Consider the following 16,013-nt stretch of genomic DNA (forward strand, 5'->3'; position numbering starts at 1 on the left):
AGCCTGACCTAACTGTGTACACACTTCCCTTAAAATGTTGTCCCAGACGTGTCATAATTCAGCCTGAGCAGCTGAGACCAAGTTGAGATCTGAGTGTGAACTGCCACCCCAGCTTGGCTGGTGGTACAGATGCGTCCTTGTGTGCTGCCTGGGATCAACAGGAAAGACCCAGGCTTTCCTACACAATAGCAGGAATACCCAAAATGGGGACATATTTGTGCACAGGGGACAGATGGGGATGGAAGTGCTGGGAGGGGCCATGCTGGGGCTGAGGCCAGTATGCCTGTGTTGGCACCTCATCCTGCCTGCAATGTCAGATCTTGCCACAGCTTTCAGTACTGCTGGTGTTCAATGACTTGAGAAAATGGGGAATGGGAAAGCAAACAAGTCCTTTCTTTGCCCTTTGCACATCTCTTTGACCTTCAGCTGTGTTTCCAACAACATGAAAACAATCTTAGCTTGGTATAAGGGTCACTGTGTAATGGAAGATCACAGTGTAAAGAGATTCCTGTGCCTGGCCAGGAATCCACCTGATCTGGAGCTTAGCAGACTCAGAGGAAAGGCTCCCTTTGGCATATACTCCCTCTCAATGGGGTCTCCACTAAAGAAAAAAAACATTACCTGGGTTTTGATCGTGCTGGACCCATCAGTGACTTCCACTGTCAGGTTATAGCTTGACTTCTTCCTTGCATCCAGGGGTCTTGCAATGACCATGCTGCCTGTGCTCTTTTCAATGTCAAAATCCATGTCATCATCACCACCTGGGACAAGGGGGAGACAAAAAAGGGAAACAGAAGGACAGTTACACTCAGCTAGACTGGGGATAGTGCCACAGGTAAGGTTTCTCCCAAATCTGGAACCTAAACCAACACATGACAGATAGATGCACACAGGAGATAGGGAGGACAAGGCAAAGCTGGACAGATAGTCACAGAGAGTGACAAAGGAGTGTGAAAAGGAAGGTGAGGAGAATTGGAGAAAATGAGGAGGAGGAGAGAAGGGGAAAGGATGCATTTAAGCATGTGATGTCCTGGCTAGATTGGCAACAGGCACATTTGAGCATTGATTTATTTGGCACAAGGTTTCCAGCCATGCAGCATCACTGGCTTAGCATGGACCAGGGACCTGCTGGGTAGAACAGGGCTCTTGCTGGCCTCTGATTCAAGGTCACACTGTGGGCAGATCAGCAATGGTCCTCATCACCACGGCTGGGAGCCTGTGAGCTACCTGAATTCCCAACACTCCAACAGTTGGGGAGGCAGACGGTGCTTCCAGGGTGAGCAGAGCCTGTTGCCTCCAACGCAGATGGCTGAGAAGTGCCAGGAACAGCAGGCCTGAGCAGCTCAGCAGTAGAAGGCTGTCCCTCACCCTACTGCTGCTCAGCCCTGGCATGGCAGATCCTTTCTCATGCCTCGCTTGCTGGGGCCTCTTGGAACCCTCTTGCTCACTGAACTCTGCAAAGCTGCTCTGAGATATGGAGAAGCTGAAACAGTTTTCTGTGATTTATGCCAGGTCTCAACTTCTTCCTTCCTGGCTACTGGATGCTCTTTATTCTATTACCAGCTGGTAAAATCTTTGCTGGTTGTAAAACTACATATCTTCCCTTGCTGGAGGAATGCAGTGCTCACCAGCCATCTGGACCACTGCTCTTCTCCTGGGAAGGAAACAGAAAGAAGTAGAGGCAGAGAGACCCACAGATGTCTTTCCCTGTGCCAAATGGAAGGAAGCGGCCCAGAAAAGGAAAGAGATGAAGAGCCACATTGCTTTGTCAGAGTTTTTGAAGACTCCATCAATCCAGTGACAGAGTGTTTGTGAAAGGTGAAACTTTGAATGAGGTGCCAAAGGCTCCTGGATCTCTGCATCACTCCCTTGGTTGCCAGCTACTGTGATGCTTTCCTTTCCTTGCAGGGAAAATAAAATCCTGTCCTTTCCACCAATCCAAGAAAGCCTTCAGCATCACCTGGAGCTCTAGGAACTGGGAAAGATGAGGTCAAACTATGCTCCAGCACTCAGCAGGGAAATGATGGGATAACATTCAGAGGAATACACCTCTTACACACCGTTAATTCTGCAGACCTAGGCAGACACTACTAATGCCAGATAAACCTTTCACTGATATTGTCTTGCTCCTTGTAGAGGTGTATCTCTTGTTGCTTAATTGTATTTATACACCATTATCCTTGCCCTAACACAGTAAGGAGAAGAACTATTCACTTGCCCAATTAAGGCTTTGTCTGACAAGGGCAGGCCCTGCAGGCAGTACCAGGGAAAAGCTGTGCAAGGTAGATTGGGGCACCACTTCAAAACATCAAATTACAGGAGCACAATTGGCCCTCGTTGGTAGGACCAGTTCTGCACACGCTGCCTGGAGAGGCCCCTGAGGTGACAGCCCACATCCCCTCTGAATTGTGTGTCTTAGAGGAGGCCCTAGAGTTCCACATTCCGTGTGATGGATGTGGATGTGTGATTCTAATTCACCCCTGGGATGCGGTGAGGAGGAAGGGAGAGCCCCACAAGTTAGGGCAGACCAGGTCTTTGAAGAATGCTTCCTTCTCAGTTCTCTTCTCAAGACTCGACATGGAGGGAGATACGTGGGGTATCTGTAACACTCAGCCACACACCTGGATCCTTGCAGGCAGTTTTAACAAAACCAACAGTGTCACTTGATTCCCAGGAGGAGCTGGCACTGACATGCCCTGCCTCTTGTGCGACATCGGAGAACACCTCAAACACAGGCAAGTTCCAGATTGTCATAAAAAACCCCATGTTGGGTAATCACACTTGGCACCAGAGGCCTTGGATGGGCAGCTTTGTCTAATGGCTGTTTAAACCTTCCGGTGCCTGTGAGAAAGCTTTCCCTGTAGCTCACCTGCACCTAAAGCAAACAACTTCATTAGCCCAGGCACTGAAAGCCAAGGGAGCCGGAGCAAACGCTCCCAGACTCTGCTGCTCTAATTTCTGTCTCACCTGTGATATTAAACCACACTTGGCTGGGGCCCATCTCGATGCTGATCACTCCCACCATGTGGTTCACAGGGTCTGTTTCCATCACGGCAAAGTTGAAGTGGGGCTCATCAAAAGCCAGAGGCTCTGAGGAGGGGCCAGGCCGGGCGACCCAGCTGATGTGCAGTCTCACGTGGGAGGAGAGCGGGGGGCTGCCGCCGTCCGTGGCCTTGACCTGCAGAGAAAGGCACATGCACCCAGGGAGAAAGCTGAGTTAGCTCATGGGAACTCCATGGAAAGCTCCTTCTCCTACCCACCAGGAGTTTCAGCCCCCAGTGTGCCCAAAATCCCATGAAACAAATCTTTAGCCAGTGATCCATGCTCTGGCTGTTTCCAAGGCAGAGCCATGCAACCCAAATTCCCCTTTACCACCAAGTAAATCTGCCAGGCTCTATCCATAGCAGAGACCTGGATCACAAGCCTTGTTGCAAGGACCCACAGATTGTGGGAAGGCTTTGAACCTACATCCAAGCTCCATGGCCTGATCAGAATGCCATATAGAGGCATGATGGAACCCAAAGACTGTTCAGGTTTGGGTCCACATCCATACAGGATCATGGATCACTGTACTCCTCTCTGAAGGTAGGTTGGACAGTTAATTTAAATTTATTGTCCATTTTTAATATCTTCCTACCTTATACATTTCCCATCATTCCCTCCCACTTTCTCTCCCTCTTAACACATTTGCCTTATTCCAGCTCTCCTCTTCTCCACTGTCCCATTTTCTCCATCTCTTTCCTTTTATCTTTTCTCTTTCTGAACCCTTCCCTCTCTTCCCCTCTCCACCTGTCTCTTCCCACCAGCTGTGGACACACACCAGGAGTGTGTCCCTCTCCTCTCACCGTGAGTATGTTGTATTCAGAAGCAGGAAAAGCCTTCCTGGAGAAGATGGTGCCAGTGGTGGGGTTGATGGTGAACACGCCCTCCTCCTCCTCCTCGATGGTGTAGGTGACCTGGCTGTTCTGGCCCTGGTCACGGTCGGAGGCGATCAGCCTGTACACCGGCACTGGGGTCTCCGAGGCCTCTCTCTCGGGGAGCTGCACCATGAACAGCTTGTGGGGGAAGCTGGGAGGGCTGTCGTTGGCATCCAGGACTTGGATCACCACTCTGCTGGTGGACTTGAGGGCTGGCTCTCCGTTGTCAGAGACAGCCACCTGTCAGCAAGCAAAGGGAGTAGGTGACAGGGTTCCTAGACGTGACCTAGAGCATGACCAGCCCCTCCATCCCGGTGGGCAATGCCTCAGCTAGGGGTTTTTGTGTGGATCTATATTTGTATCTCAACCTTTTCAAAGGCACTGCTCCTCTCTGCAGGGCAAAGCCTGGTGGCTGTGCAGGGCCTGCCCATGCACAGGGGGATGAGTCTGCAGGGCTCCTGCCTCCAGCTGCCCTGGGCATTAGAGATGACCATTAGGATGGTCATTAGAGATCACACATCTGAAAACATTTGTATTGCAATGGCTTGGCGAGGAACCAGCCATCCTCACCCTGCCCTGCCTGTGCATGATCCCAGCATGTTCCATTGCAGAGAGAAATTCCAGACCCTGATAGACTCAAAAACCTCCAGATCCCTCTGATGGGAATACTCATAGCTGTGAGCAGCTGAGGATGGGGGCTGGTGACCAAAGCTACGCAGCAATATCTGATACAATGAGATAAACAAGGGTGGATTTCTCTGGCTTGTTCTTTCCCTCATAATGTATAATACATCCTGCTAGAGGACAGTTCCAGTCCTCTTCCTGCATTCCCACAGCTTCCAGAACAGAACTTTTCCTCCAGTCTTCAGCAAGAAAAAAATAAACCCCGCAGTACTGCTGCAGCTGTCTCTTGGGTTAACACACACCATTTAATTAAGTTTCCCAGCAGTTGGGAGCTGATGGGATGAGATTCTTTCTCTGTGCTCCAACTTGCAAGGAAAGCTCTTTGAGGACTTAATACACTTGTAGGTAAATAAAGCTAATTACAATCATCATTACCCACCTCTAGGATATGTTCAGCCTTGTATTCTCGATCCAGCTGCCGTGAAGTCGTGGAAATCAGACCTGCCAAGAAAGAAACCCTTTGAGCTCCAAGACTCAGCATGCAAGAAAAGCCAGGGCTGATCAGAGCCCTGAATGCCCAAGATCAGCCTGCCCACCTGTCCTGTTTCAGGTTCCCTCTGTGATCAGAGGAGAAAGACAGATACCCCCAGAGGGGAACCCATCCCCTCCCAGTGTGAGTCCCTCTGTGGAGGTGTTGCTGCTGCTCTCTGATCACAGAGACCATGGAGGAGGGGGAACACCCACCAGATGCCTGCATCAGTTGAGGGTTGGCAAAGCATTAGGTGAGAAAAGCTGCAGGACCACGAAAACAAAACTTTTCTTATGCCTGTAAGTAAGAAACATTCTGCATGTGCTGGCACAAGTCTGGCCTCTTAACAAGTCTCTACTCCTGTTTTCCCTGTGCTGAACATTGCTCTTTGTAATTTACAGTGTTTTGACAAAAGTTTGTCTTGGGAAATACCCTCTACTCAACTGCTAGAACAAATGCATTCAGGCTAAAAATAAGGTACACAGTCAAAAATAATGTTGGTATATTATTTAAGCCTTGCTGAGACACAGGATGAGTCCTCCAACAATTGCAAGACTTGAGGGATTTCTGAAAGATACACAGTAGTTTAACCACAGGGAATAGGTTGGATGCAGGAGGTAAGAATTGTGGCTATAATAAACTAGAACTGAAACAAAATCATCATCATCAATTGCCTCTTTTTGGCCTGTCAGTGGCTAAGCTGAGTAGATGCAAGTGTGGAAAGGATGGAGTTGAGGCTCCTGTTTCCATGTCTGGTTTCATACAGCTCTTGCTGAGTGCCTTGACTCTTCAGCTTTGGGGAAAAGCAGCTCTAGATCATTTTAAAACTACTTTGCCAATGATGGAAATGGTATATGTAATGTTTGACATCCTGAAAATCATCATGTGAGTATTTTTGTCCACCCCCAGTTATCAGGGTCTCTCTCTTCCCTGTGAAGGGAAGTTCTGCTTCTTCACACCAGCAAAAGGCAGGGTGAATTCTCCTGAGCACAACAAGCAGTGACACAGGTTCATGTTACCCTGGGAAATGCTTTCCATGGGCTGCCATGTGCATGTGCAGTGGTGTGAGCACGTGCACTTGTGTGTCCTGAAAGTCATGGAAATCCCAGCTGCATGAACCCATCTCAACTCTCATTTCTGGTGCAAAGCCAGAAAGCTTTAATTAAGAGTATTGTCTTCAGTTGTGCCATACTTTTTGTGTATGTCTATCTGAGCATGACAGGCAGGAGGGAATTTCAAAGGGCTGCAGGAAACATGAGGCAGCTGAAGGAGGGAGGAAGGAGCAGCTGCTTGGAATGCACCTACTGCTCACCGTTTCCACTTGTTCTCTGGGATTATTCACATTTGGCACCAGCCATGGCGCTAAACATTTATTTGCTGCCTTTACATCATTAATCAACATTCCTTAATGTGTTATGACAAGATGGTTTGAAAAATTCTGTATGCTTTTCTGTCATATTGGTTTTTTTCTCTCCCTAATCATGCTTTTAACATCTCAGCAGGTGAAGAGGCCTCAGCAGAGAGCCCACTGGCTGAGGGGCTTTTAAAACTTTCCCAGGTTAGTGAGAGGCTGTAGGGCTCCATTAGCAGCAAAACTCATGCAAATGCTCTCCTAATGGGGGTCTGGAGAAGGAATTGCAGCAGTAGCTCACTGAGATCTCTGATGCTCCTCACTGCCAATGGGTTGGCTACTGAGCCCAGAACTCCAGCCACCATAGGGAATGCTTCATAATTTTGGTCTAAAAATCCCACAGGACACACAGATATTGACAACAGAGCTGCCTGACACCCATGTGCACACTGGGGATGTTTCTGGTTTATAAGATTGCAAAATCCTGTGCAGCAGACTAACACCTTGTTTGCACTGGATTACTGAAAGACAGGTGATGGAAGGGAACTCAACCACTCTGAAGTGACTATCTGGACTTGCCTGGCCACACCCTGAAGTTCTTCCATGACTTAATGAGAAAAATGAAAGAAAGCAGGATCACACCTCAGCTTTCTAGTGCTGGAGAAGGAGGACTGTAATGAAGGCAGATGAACTGGAATTTAATGACGCTCTTGTATGCCTGTACCACTGAAGATGCTCGTATCTCCTGGGGAATAAGAGCTCACTCTGCTCTCTCTCACATAACCTCTACTGTATCCCAGCTGGGAGTTTCACCAGATGGATTTTTTTTTTGGTTTATCTTCACATCTGCTGAGCCACAAGGCAAAGGGTTGGCTTCTCCTCCTGACCCCAGGCAAACTCTGTCCCTTACTCCGTGCCCAACCACGGCTCCTGCTTCCCCCCTCTGGAGCCAGTTACCACTCTGCCCTGGGATCTGAAAGCCCTTGTGGTTAATTAATTAGGGTTAATCACCCTAATTCCTGTTTGGAGCCTTGGCTGGGCGATGCTGAGATGCACAAACTGACAGCAGTGTTCACACGGAGCACCCGGGGGTGGGGGATGGACACTGCACACGATTCCTGAGAGAGGCCAGCTGGAATTAATGCACATTTTCATTTCTTGCTGCTTGGTTATACACCCTGTGAGGCCAGAGGGCTAAAATGGAAGTGGAAGGTGTTATTAAAGGGGAACTGCCATCAGCTTCTGTGGCCTGGAGACATGGTTCCTTGGTTCTTTCTGCTGTCCCCTACAAGGCCTGGGAAGTGCATGCTTAGTTTTAATGAGTGTTTTGTGTGTGCATGTGTGTGTGTGAGTTATCAGTACCCTGCCCTGCTGGAAAACCCCATCCAGCCTGTCCCATGGGACATGCACTGGAGTTGAGTGGGTGTCCATTATTTGTGCTCTTCCATGGGGCCCTGAAGGTTTCTGCTGAATCCTACAGGGACTGAACAAAACTATCAGTGGTCCTAATTGCACCTGGCCAATTAGCCAAGCTCTGCATCCAAATGAAGGTCCAGAAATAATGTCTTCTGTTGCCTGCACGCAGGCAGGCATAGACTGTGCTCCAGCAGCCTGTCCACACACAGCAACGAGAAAGGATTGTCTGCCTCTCTGCTGCTTGCTGCCTGCAAAGGGCAGAGAGGAAGGCTGGTCATGTTGGAACAAGAGCACCAAAATTACCAGGGCATTGCTGTCAGGGAACAAAAAAATAATAACAACTTCTGCTGGCAAGAACAGGGCTGGGGTGGAGGTTGCTGGCCCCCTGCCCTTGCTGCAGGGGGGAAAATCTAAGATAGTTAAAATAGCCAGAATCAGGTTTGCAGGCACTGAGGCTTTCACAAGAGCTTGAAAAGGGAAGAGGTTGTTCTCCTAAATTCCTCTTTCTCCTGTTTCACTCCTGCTTCCTATTAACCTTTTTTTCCTTCTCCTCCTACCACCCCACCTCTTGTTCTGACCCTGCTGGGCTACCCCATGCTCAGCAGTGTGTTATGTTGATTTGGGGAGCAGCCACACACCATTCCTCGGGCCTAAAGAGCAGGATGTCCTTCCTTGTAGAGAAACGCAGGGAACCACAGGCATCCTGGGGAAGCCAATGGACACTGACACAGCAGAAGAAACACCAGAAGAACAAGCACTAGATAAGACCTGGGGACAAATAATCCAAAGTAAAAGGATTCTCCAAACAGCCTTTCAGCAGGATGAATGGCTTCATCCTGACCCTTCCTGCCACAGCCTCCCAGTTCCTCCTGGTCCTGCCTGGACTCGAACTCTCTTCACATCAAATCCTGAACAAAACAAGCTGAAAACTTTTCCAGCAGAATCATACCCCAAACCCTGCTATCTGCCCATCTCTCTGTGTAGCTATCTATCCCTGTCTCCCACAAACAGTGCTCCACAGCAGCTGCCAGGCTGGGCTGGAGAGATTCCATCGCCGATGGCACAGAGCTTTCATCTCCTTGTTCCCTCTTCTCATTAGCCTTTCATGTATTTTCCTCCTTTTTCTCCACCCTCTTGAGAGAACTGAGAGCTTGAAGATCTTAGAGCCTTTCTGTGGTAGTTTGGGAATGCTGGAGGAGCCCAGGACAGTTATCCTGGCTGTTCCTGGTTCCCCTGCAAGGGCCCTTGCTGGTTGTGTCTCCAGGGGCCAATCCACCCCCACGCCAAGGCACTGAATCCAACACACAACCAGGAACTGAATCAAGGTACTTGCAATAGTGTGTCACTGCCCTAAATGATTATCCAGGGCTATTCTGCAGGGTTTTTCCGGGTGTAAATACACTTGTTTTAGCAGTACACCAGGACCTTAAATCCTATTAGGACACAGATGAGGATAAGCTTCCTCCTCCTCCTCTCCCTTTGCCAAGAGGCCACTACCAGGAATGTCCTACCTAGGAGAGACCCAGACTGACCTCTGGCCCTCTTCTGCTCTGGCTTATTTCAGTGCCAGTGTGACTTGTCTGTCCTTTGATGACAGTGACCACATGGGATATGCACAAAGGAAATGTCTTGATCACAGTCTTCTGCCCTGCAGTGGGATAACCCTTTTTTTCTTTTCTTTTTTTTTAATACAATCCTGCACTAATGGGGATGACCAACAGTTCACTACCAAGTTGAGACCACAGATTATTGTTTTATTCTACCTAATGGAGCAACTAGCCTGCAGAATGAAAATACCACTGGGTTTTCAATAAGCTGCCTAGGGCCCTGAACATTAGACAATCTGTGATATTCCTTCTGGCAGCAGCAGCAGCAAATGACATCTCTTTAGATACTATAAACATGAGGACATAACTGCTCAGTTTATGTCCATGTTCACGTGTAATTATAGATTTTTTGGGTGACATGCAAGTAAAATAATGGATAACTGAATCCTCATCAGGCTTGGAAACAGGACCTTAAACAACCTCCAAGCTCAGGGTTTAAAGACAAGACCTCCAGCAACTGTCCAAGTGATAAGATCAGCCCATGGGTTTCCTCCAGAACTGACAAACTTATCACTCTTCTCATGCAAATTACCTGAGTATAAGGAGAGATGGAGAGGAGATGACTCATACCTGAGAGAGCTTTTTTTGTCTAAAATGGGGATTAATGGGTTGCCTCAGAGGTGAGGTGTCTCATTAGCAAACATTGTGATTTTGCCAGAGTCACTCATTTTGCTATGGAACACAACAGCCTGGGAGCTTGACTTTGCAGGGCTGTACTCACGGGGCTGAAAGCTTTGCCAGCAGCATAAAGGTTGAATTTCCTGCAGGGTGCATGGCTGCTCAGCTGAAGAGGGGAGCCAGCAAGGTGTCCTGATAGACATCCTGCTCCACATCCCATCAAAAAGGCACTGGTTTTATGCAATGGGTCTTCTGAAGGAACATTTCCGCAGAACCCTGCATTGTGCAAGCTGTCCTGGGGCTGGGTTGTGCATAGCTGTTTGGATTATGCGGGAAAGTTGGATGCAGAGCAATGTCCTGACCAGGCTAAAAAGCCTCTGGCAGCACAGACAGCTACAGCTGTGGGCAGCAGTGGTCACAGTTAGCTGACATCTCCAGGTGCATTTATACAGTGATGTGTAAATACACCCTGCGAGGTTCTCGTGACAAAAAGATTTTAGCATTTCCTAATAATAATTTCTTTCTTCTATTCCCTTCCTAGCCAACTGTAGAACACTGCCAGAGAACCATTACACCACTGGTAACACATAGCTGAGAGCAGCTCTAGCCCTTTTCAGTTCATCCAGCTCTTCATCTGAGAGCAAGCCTCCATCCCGCTGCAGCAGCTGAACTGCTTTTATCATCTCCAGGAGATCAAAGTCATGCAATTAATCCTCTCCCATACTCAGGCTCTGTGCCCTCCCTTCTCTCTTCTCCCAGGAGCTGATGGCATGAAGGGCTCGGCACAGCTTTCCTTGCCAGACTGGCCCAGTGTCAGCTCTGCTGGGATAGTCTGAGGAAGCTGTTTACACAAAACATCAGCGGGTTTTTGATGGCTCTGAAAGATCTGGTAAATAATCCTCAGATGAAAGATAGAATCTAGGAAGATGGCAGAAGAGGCTTACTACACTTACTACATTAATAGTGCTGGAGAATGGGTGGAGCCTTTAAGTGCAGTGGAATTGGTTTTTGTTAATCCTGCCTGGGTCTGTGTCAGGAACAGTCACCTCCAGAAGGGTGTTCCCTGGCTCAGGCTGTGCAACAGGGCAATTGTTTATAAGGGGGAAGATTAAAAGCAACTGTTCAGGGCTTTGAAAGCAGCACATTTGTGTCATTCTAAGAGCCATCTGGATGCAAATCGCAGCCCTCAGGTTGAGGGTTTCAATCCTCAGACTCCCCACAGAGTGTATTTGGAGACTGGGACTTTTGCTGCAGGAGGAAGGTGTGACAAAGGCAGCTGTGTGGGCTGTTTATATTGAATATGTGACATCCTCTGGGCACTTGGAAGCCTCAAAAACAGATGCTGAGCTGGGTCAGCCTTACCTGTAATGAGGTTAATGGTGAAGAGTCCTTGAGGATTTCCAGTTAGGATGTGAAAAGTTAGTTTTCCCTCTGAGCTGGAGTCTGGATCGAAGGCATCAAGCTGAAGGACAGATGTGTTTGGTGGGGAATTCTCCATCACAGAGGCATAGAAGACAGGTCTGGACATCTGAGGTGGGTTGTCATTGGTATCGGTGACTTCAATATAGATTTCAGTCACAGAAGACAGAGGAATTGTTCCCAGGTCACGGGCTAGCACAGTCAGCCAGTAGTGAGATGTTCCCTCTCGGTCGAGTGGTCCCACGGTCCGTATGGTGCCTAGGAGAAGGACAGAGTGTTTGTGAGGGATTTAAGGAACTCAGACTGCTCAGTCCTTGATGACAGAGCAGTCTCAAGTCTGCTTCCTGCTCTTTGCTGCACACACAAACTCTCACCCACTTTGTGTGGCTGTGAGATTGTGTGGAAGGTGAGGGCTTGCTTCTGCTAAGGTTAATTTTTGGTACACAAGTGAAAGAGAAGATGTTGGTATTTTATGGGAAGACAGACACTGATTTGCCATTATTTAAGGAAAAAACTCCTGCTTGTTCCTACCCAGATCCAGGGACAGACTTAGTAAATCCCTGCACAATCAAGAAAGGCTTGAATGCACGGAACATTTTAAACATCCAGGCCAAACACAGCAGATAGATTAACCCTTCAAGGTTCACTATTAAATGAAGGTGTCCTTACCTGTGTCCTTTTCGATGTGGAAGATGGACAGGCCAGTGCCTTCTCGGAGGAAATACTGAACCTCTCCATCTTTGCCCCTGTCGATGTCCTTTGCCGTGACCATCATCACTGATGTGCCCTTAGGGCTGTTCTCCTGCACCCAGCCTTTGAAGACAAAGGAGGCAAAGCGTGGTGGGTTCAAGTTCTCGTTGACATCAATGACGTTCACTTCCAGGTGGCAGAGGGAGGAGCGAGAGAAGGGCTTCCCACCATCACTGACCTGCACGGTTAGATTGTAAGAGTCCCTCTTCTCATAGTCCAGCTCCTTCTCCAAACGGAGCGCCCCGCTCAGCTTATCCACGTGAAACATCATCTCCTCATTGTTAATGAGGCTGTACCTCACCTCCCCCCCAGAGCCAGCGTCAGGGTCAAAAGCCTCCAGGAAGAGGAGGATGGTCCCCACGGGCAGGTCTTCAGGGATCTTCACACTGTTGAGGGCTGGGAGGCACTGTGGGGTGTTGTCATTTACATCCTCCAGAGTCACAACGAGGTCTGCAACAGAGAACAGCTGGAAGCCTGTTTTGGGCTGGTCCCTAGCTTCTATTTTCAGCACATAGCAAGGCCACAATTCTCTGTCTAGAGCACCTGTAACCATCACTTCTCCAGTGACACTGTTAATGGCAAACTTGTCCGTGGGGGTTAGGAGGGAATATTTTACTCTTCCATTGTCATCTGTATCAGCATCTTCTGCTTTCAGTTGAGCTATTGTTGTCCCTGCTGCTACATGTTCTGGTATTGCCACCCAATAGGCACCTTGAGGGAATTTAGGAGTATTATCATTGATATCCAACACATTCACAGCCAATAGTTTCCAGGATGATTTTTGTGGTGTGCCAAGGTCATACACAGTAATGTTAAGAATGTAGAAGCTGGTTTGTTCATGATCTAAAGGAGAAAGGACTTGAAGGAGCCCCAGTTCCATGTCAATTGTAAAGCAGCTGTCCTCATTTCCATCTGAGATCACATAGACCAATTTTCCATTAAAACCAGCGTCAGGATCAATGGCTGAAAGGTCAGCAATTGTTGAGTTTATGGGAACAGTCTCCATGATATCAATAGATCGTGGAAAGCTGTCATCAAACTTAGGAGCATTATGGTTTACAAGGTGCAAGTTCAGGGATGTTTCATCATCCTGCCCATGGCCTTGAGACTGAGACTCGATGGAGTGTATGATGGTTTCTGTCAGTTGCTTCAAGACTCCTGTTTCCTCACACTGCATTTTGACGGGGAGACCTTGGCTGACCACACTGATGTTTACAGATGTTGGCAAAGCATAGTTCTCTCCATCTGTTGCAGTTATTTTCAAAGAGTAGAAAAGAGGCTGCTCAGAAGGAAGATCTCGCAGAGATATTCTAAGGGATATTACCCCAGAGATGGGATTCAGTTCAAAATGCTGTAACTCGTTGCCAGACTTGATCTCATATTTGATATGCTGCAGCTCATCACTGTCAATTGCAGAGACCGTGGCCACAGGGCTCCCAACTGGAAAGTCCCGTGGGATGGTGCCACTGCAGCTTGCCTTCTCAAACACAGGAGCGTTGTCGTTGACATTGCTCAGTGTGAGGGAGACGTGCACCTCTGTCTCGTGGCGGAAGGGTGAGCCCCAGTCTGACGCCCACACTCGCAGGTGGTACCACCTCTGCATCAGCTCATAGTCCATCGACTTGGAGGTGGAAATGACACCAGAATAGGGGTCAATGACAAAAGGAACTGATTTCTGGTTGGCTATGCTGTAGGTGACAAAGCCATTGTCTCCTTTATCTTCATCTGTAGCCCTTACTGTTAAGACACTGGTACCAGGAGGAACATTTTCATCAAAGGCCCCATGGTATGAAGACTGAGTAAAACTTGGAGGGTGATTGTTGCAGTCAGTGATGTCAATGACAACAGTCGTGGATGTGTGACTGTTACTGGTTGTAACTTCAAGCTCAAAACTAGACTGCTCATGGAAGTCCATTGCTCTGACTGTAGTTATCAGTCCAGTGCGAGGATTGATCTTAAAGCTTGTGCTGTCAGGAGTAGGTCTCAAAATGTATTTAAGATTTGGGAACACTGGGGCGATCTTCACCATAACAACTTGGCTTCCAGCGGGGGAAAATTCACTGAGCTGGACACGGTACACTTCTTTCTCAAACCTGGCAGAAACATACTTGGAGGGAGGTATGTGAACAACTCTGACAGGAGAGAACAGTGGTGGCTTGCTCTTGTCCTTGGCTTGCACACTGAGGTTGAAACCAAATGGGTAAAGTAACCAGTTTATCTCTTTGTTTGACACAATCAAGAACTCAGTGCTCCCAAAGTAGGATTGGATGGCTTTGAAATGTCTTCCCGGATCTCCATCCATAAGCTCAACAGAATCAACCCCTGCTTCTGAGTCACCACTTTCTACAGAGAGAGTTGCATAGATAAAGTCTTCACCTGAGTCAGGTGAAGTCACCTTCACTGAGGAGATAGAGGGGGGTTTCCTGGCAGATGGCTCCACTTGGATGGTGAGACTAGCCAAATTCCCAAAGCCATTCCCCTCTGTGATCTTTCTCATTCTGTCCACAGCCAACACCTGCAGGTCGTGCCTGCCTCGATGGGTGCTGTTCAGCCTGCCTGTGACCATAACTGCCCCCGTGGTGGGGTGCACAGTGAACAGGCTGGACTTGGTGTTGAGGGCATAGTAGAACTCAGCGTTCTGGCCAGCATCAGCATCAGTGGCACTGAGCATGCTGACCACAGTTTTCAGAGGAGTGTCTTCTCTGATGGCCACTTTGTAGGAGGGGGGTGAAAAGAGAGGTCTCAAGTCATTTCTGTCCAGAATATGGATCCAGACTTTGGCCCAGGCTTCGTAGGCAAAGGTGCTCTCTGTGGCCTTGATTATTAACATGTAACTGTCTTTGACCTCACGGTTTAAAAGTGCTGTGTTGCTGCTCCTGGTTCTTATTCTCAAGAAGCAGAAATCCCCGATGACGTGCTCCTCTGTTTTAAACACACCAGTGTTGTCTCCAGAAGCTATTCTGTACCTGATGTCCCACTCGGGGTCTCTCTTGTAAATACCCATTTTGACGTAGCTCTCCACGTAGGTCTTGGGGGCTGAATTCTCATAGATGGTGGCATTGTAGAAGAAGTGGGTGAAGTGCAGAGGGGAAGTGTTGCCCTTCTCACAGCTCGCCTTGTGGACCACGCAATGCATCAGGAAAACAGCAACACTCAGGAAGTGACTCCTGATGGAGCCTTCCATGGTGCGGTGTCTCCTTGAGGCCTGCAGGTGTCAAAGGAAGAACATTGGTGATTTTCACTAAAGGCAGTGCGTTACAGAAAAAGGCCTGCAAGGACTCTGCCTCACCTCCCTGCTCTGTCTACTCTGACCTTTAGTGATACCATTGTTAGCTCAGTTCTTCTTCCCTCTGTCCCAGTGAGAGATCCGTCCTCCCACATCCCTACACTGGCTCAGATTTCTTCACTTTCTCTGCTTCAGTTTCTGCCTATATAATAGAGGGCAAAACATACAAAGTCATGCAAGATGCTCTGATCAGGCTGATTTGCTATTCTGTGAACAATCTTGCACTCCCTCCATTCTGCTTTCTCCTAAGTCACACAGCAAATCTAAACTCTCCACCCTCAATCCAAACTCCCGCATATTTTGTTTCTCCAGCCTCCCACCTCCATCTCAACTTCTCTCTCACCGAAGTTTCTGCAAAGTATCTCTGACAGTCAAAATACAAACTGATTTATGTGCCTCTCTGTGGTCTGTCTTCCCTCTTCTCTCCCTGTGCTACAGGGTGTATTGTCCCTCTCCAGCAATGGTGGGGAACACATGCCATGTTCTGAATGTGCAG

General features: G+C 48.4%; 1 protein-coding gene across 1 annotated transcript in view; it reads right to left on the reverse strand.

Moving 5' to 3' along the window:
- Window positions 1–15,415, reverse strand: part of FAT2 (FAT atypical cadherin 2) — a 44,539-nt gene extending 29,124 nt beyond the window's left edge. Inside the window, exons 1-6 of the mRNA XM_063413375.1 lie at window positions 12,151–15,415; window positions 11,425–11,739; window positions 4,981–5,042; window positions 3,846–4,157; window positions 2,968–3,178; window positions 622–761 (exon numbers count right to left, since the gene is read on the reverse strand). Of these exons, the coding sequence (XP_063269445.1) occupies window positions 622–761; window positions 2,968–3,178; window positions 3,846–4,157; window positions 4,981–5,042; window positions 11,425–11,739; window positions 12,151–15,415 (4,305 nt within the window). The remainder of the gene's footprint in view (window positions 1–621; window positions 762–2,967; window positions 3,179–3,845; window positions 4,158–4,980; window positions 5,043–11,424; window positions 11,740–12,150) is intronic.
- Between the last annotated feature and the right edge of the window lie 598 nt (window positions 15,416–16,013).

This window comes from Prinia subflava, chromosome 16, assembly GCF_021018805.1.
Source record: "Prinia subflava isolate CZ2003 ecotype Zambia chromosome 16, Cam_Psub_1.2, whole genome shotgun sequence".
Classification (NCBI taxonomy): Eukaryota; Metazoa; Chordata; class Aves; order Passeriformes; family Cisticolidae; genus Prinia; species Prinia subflava.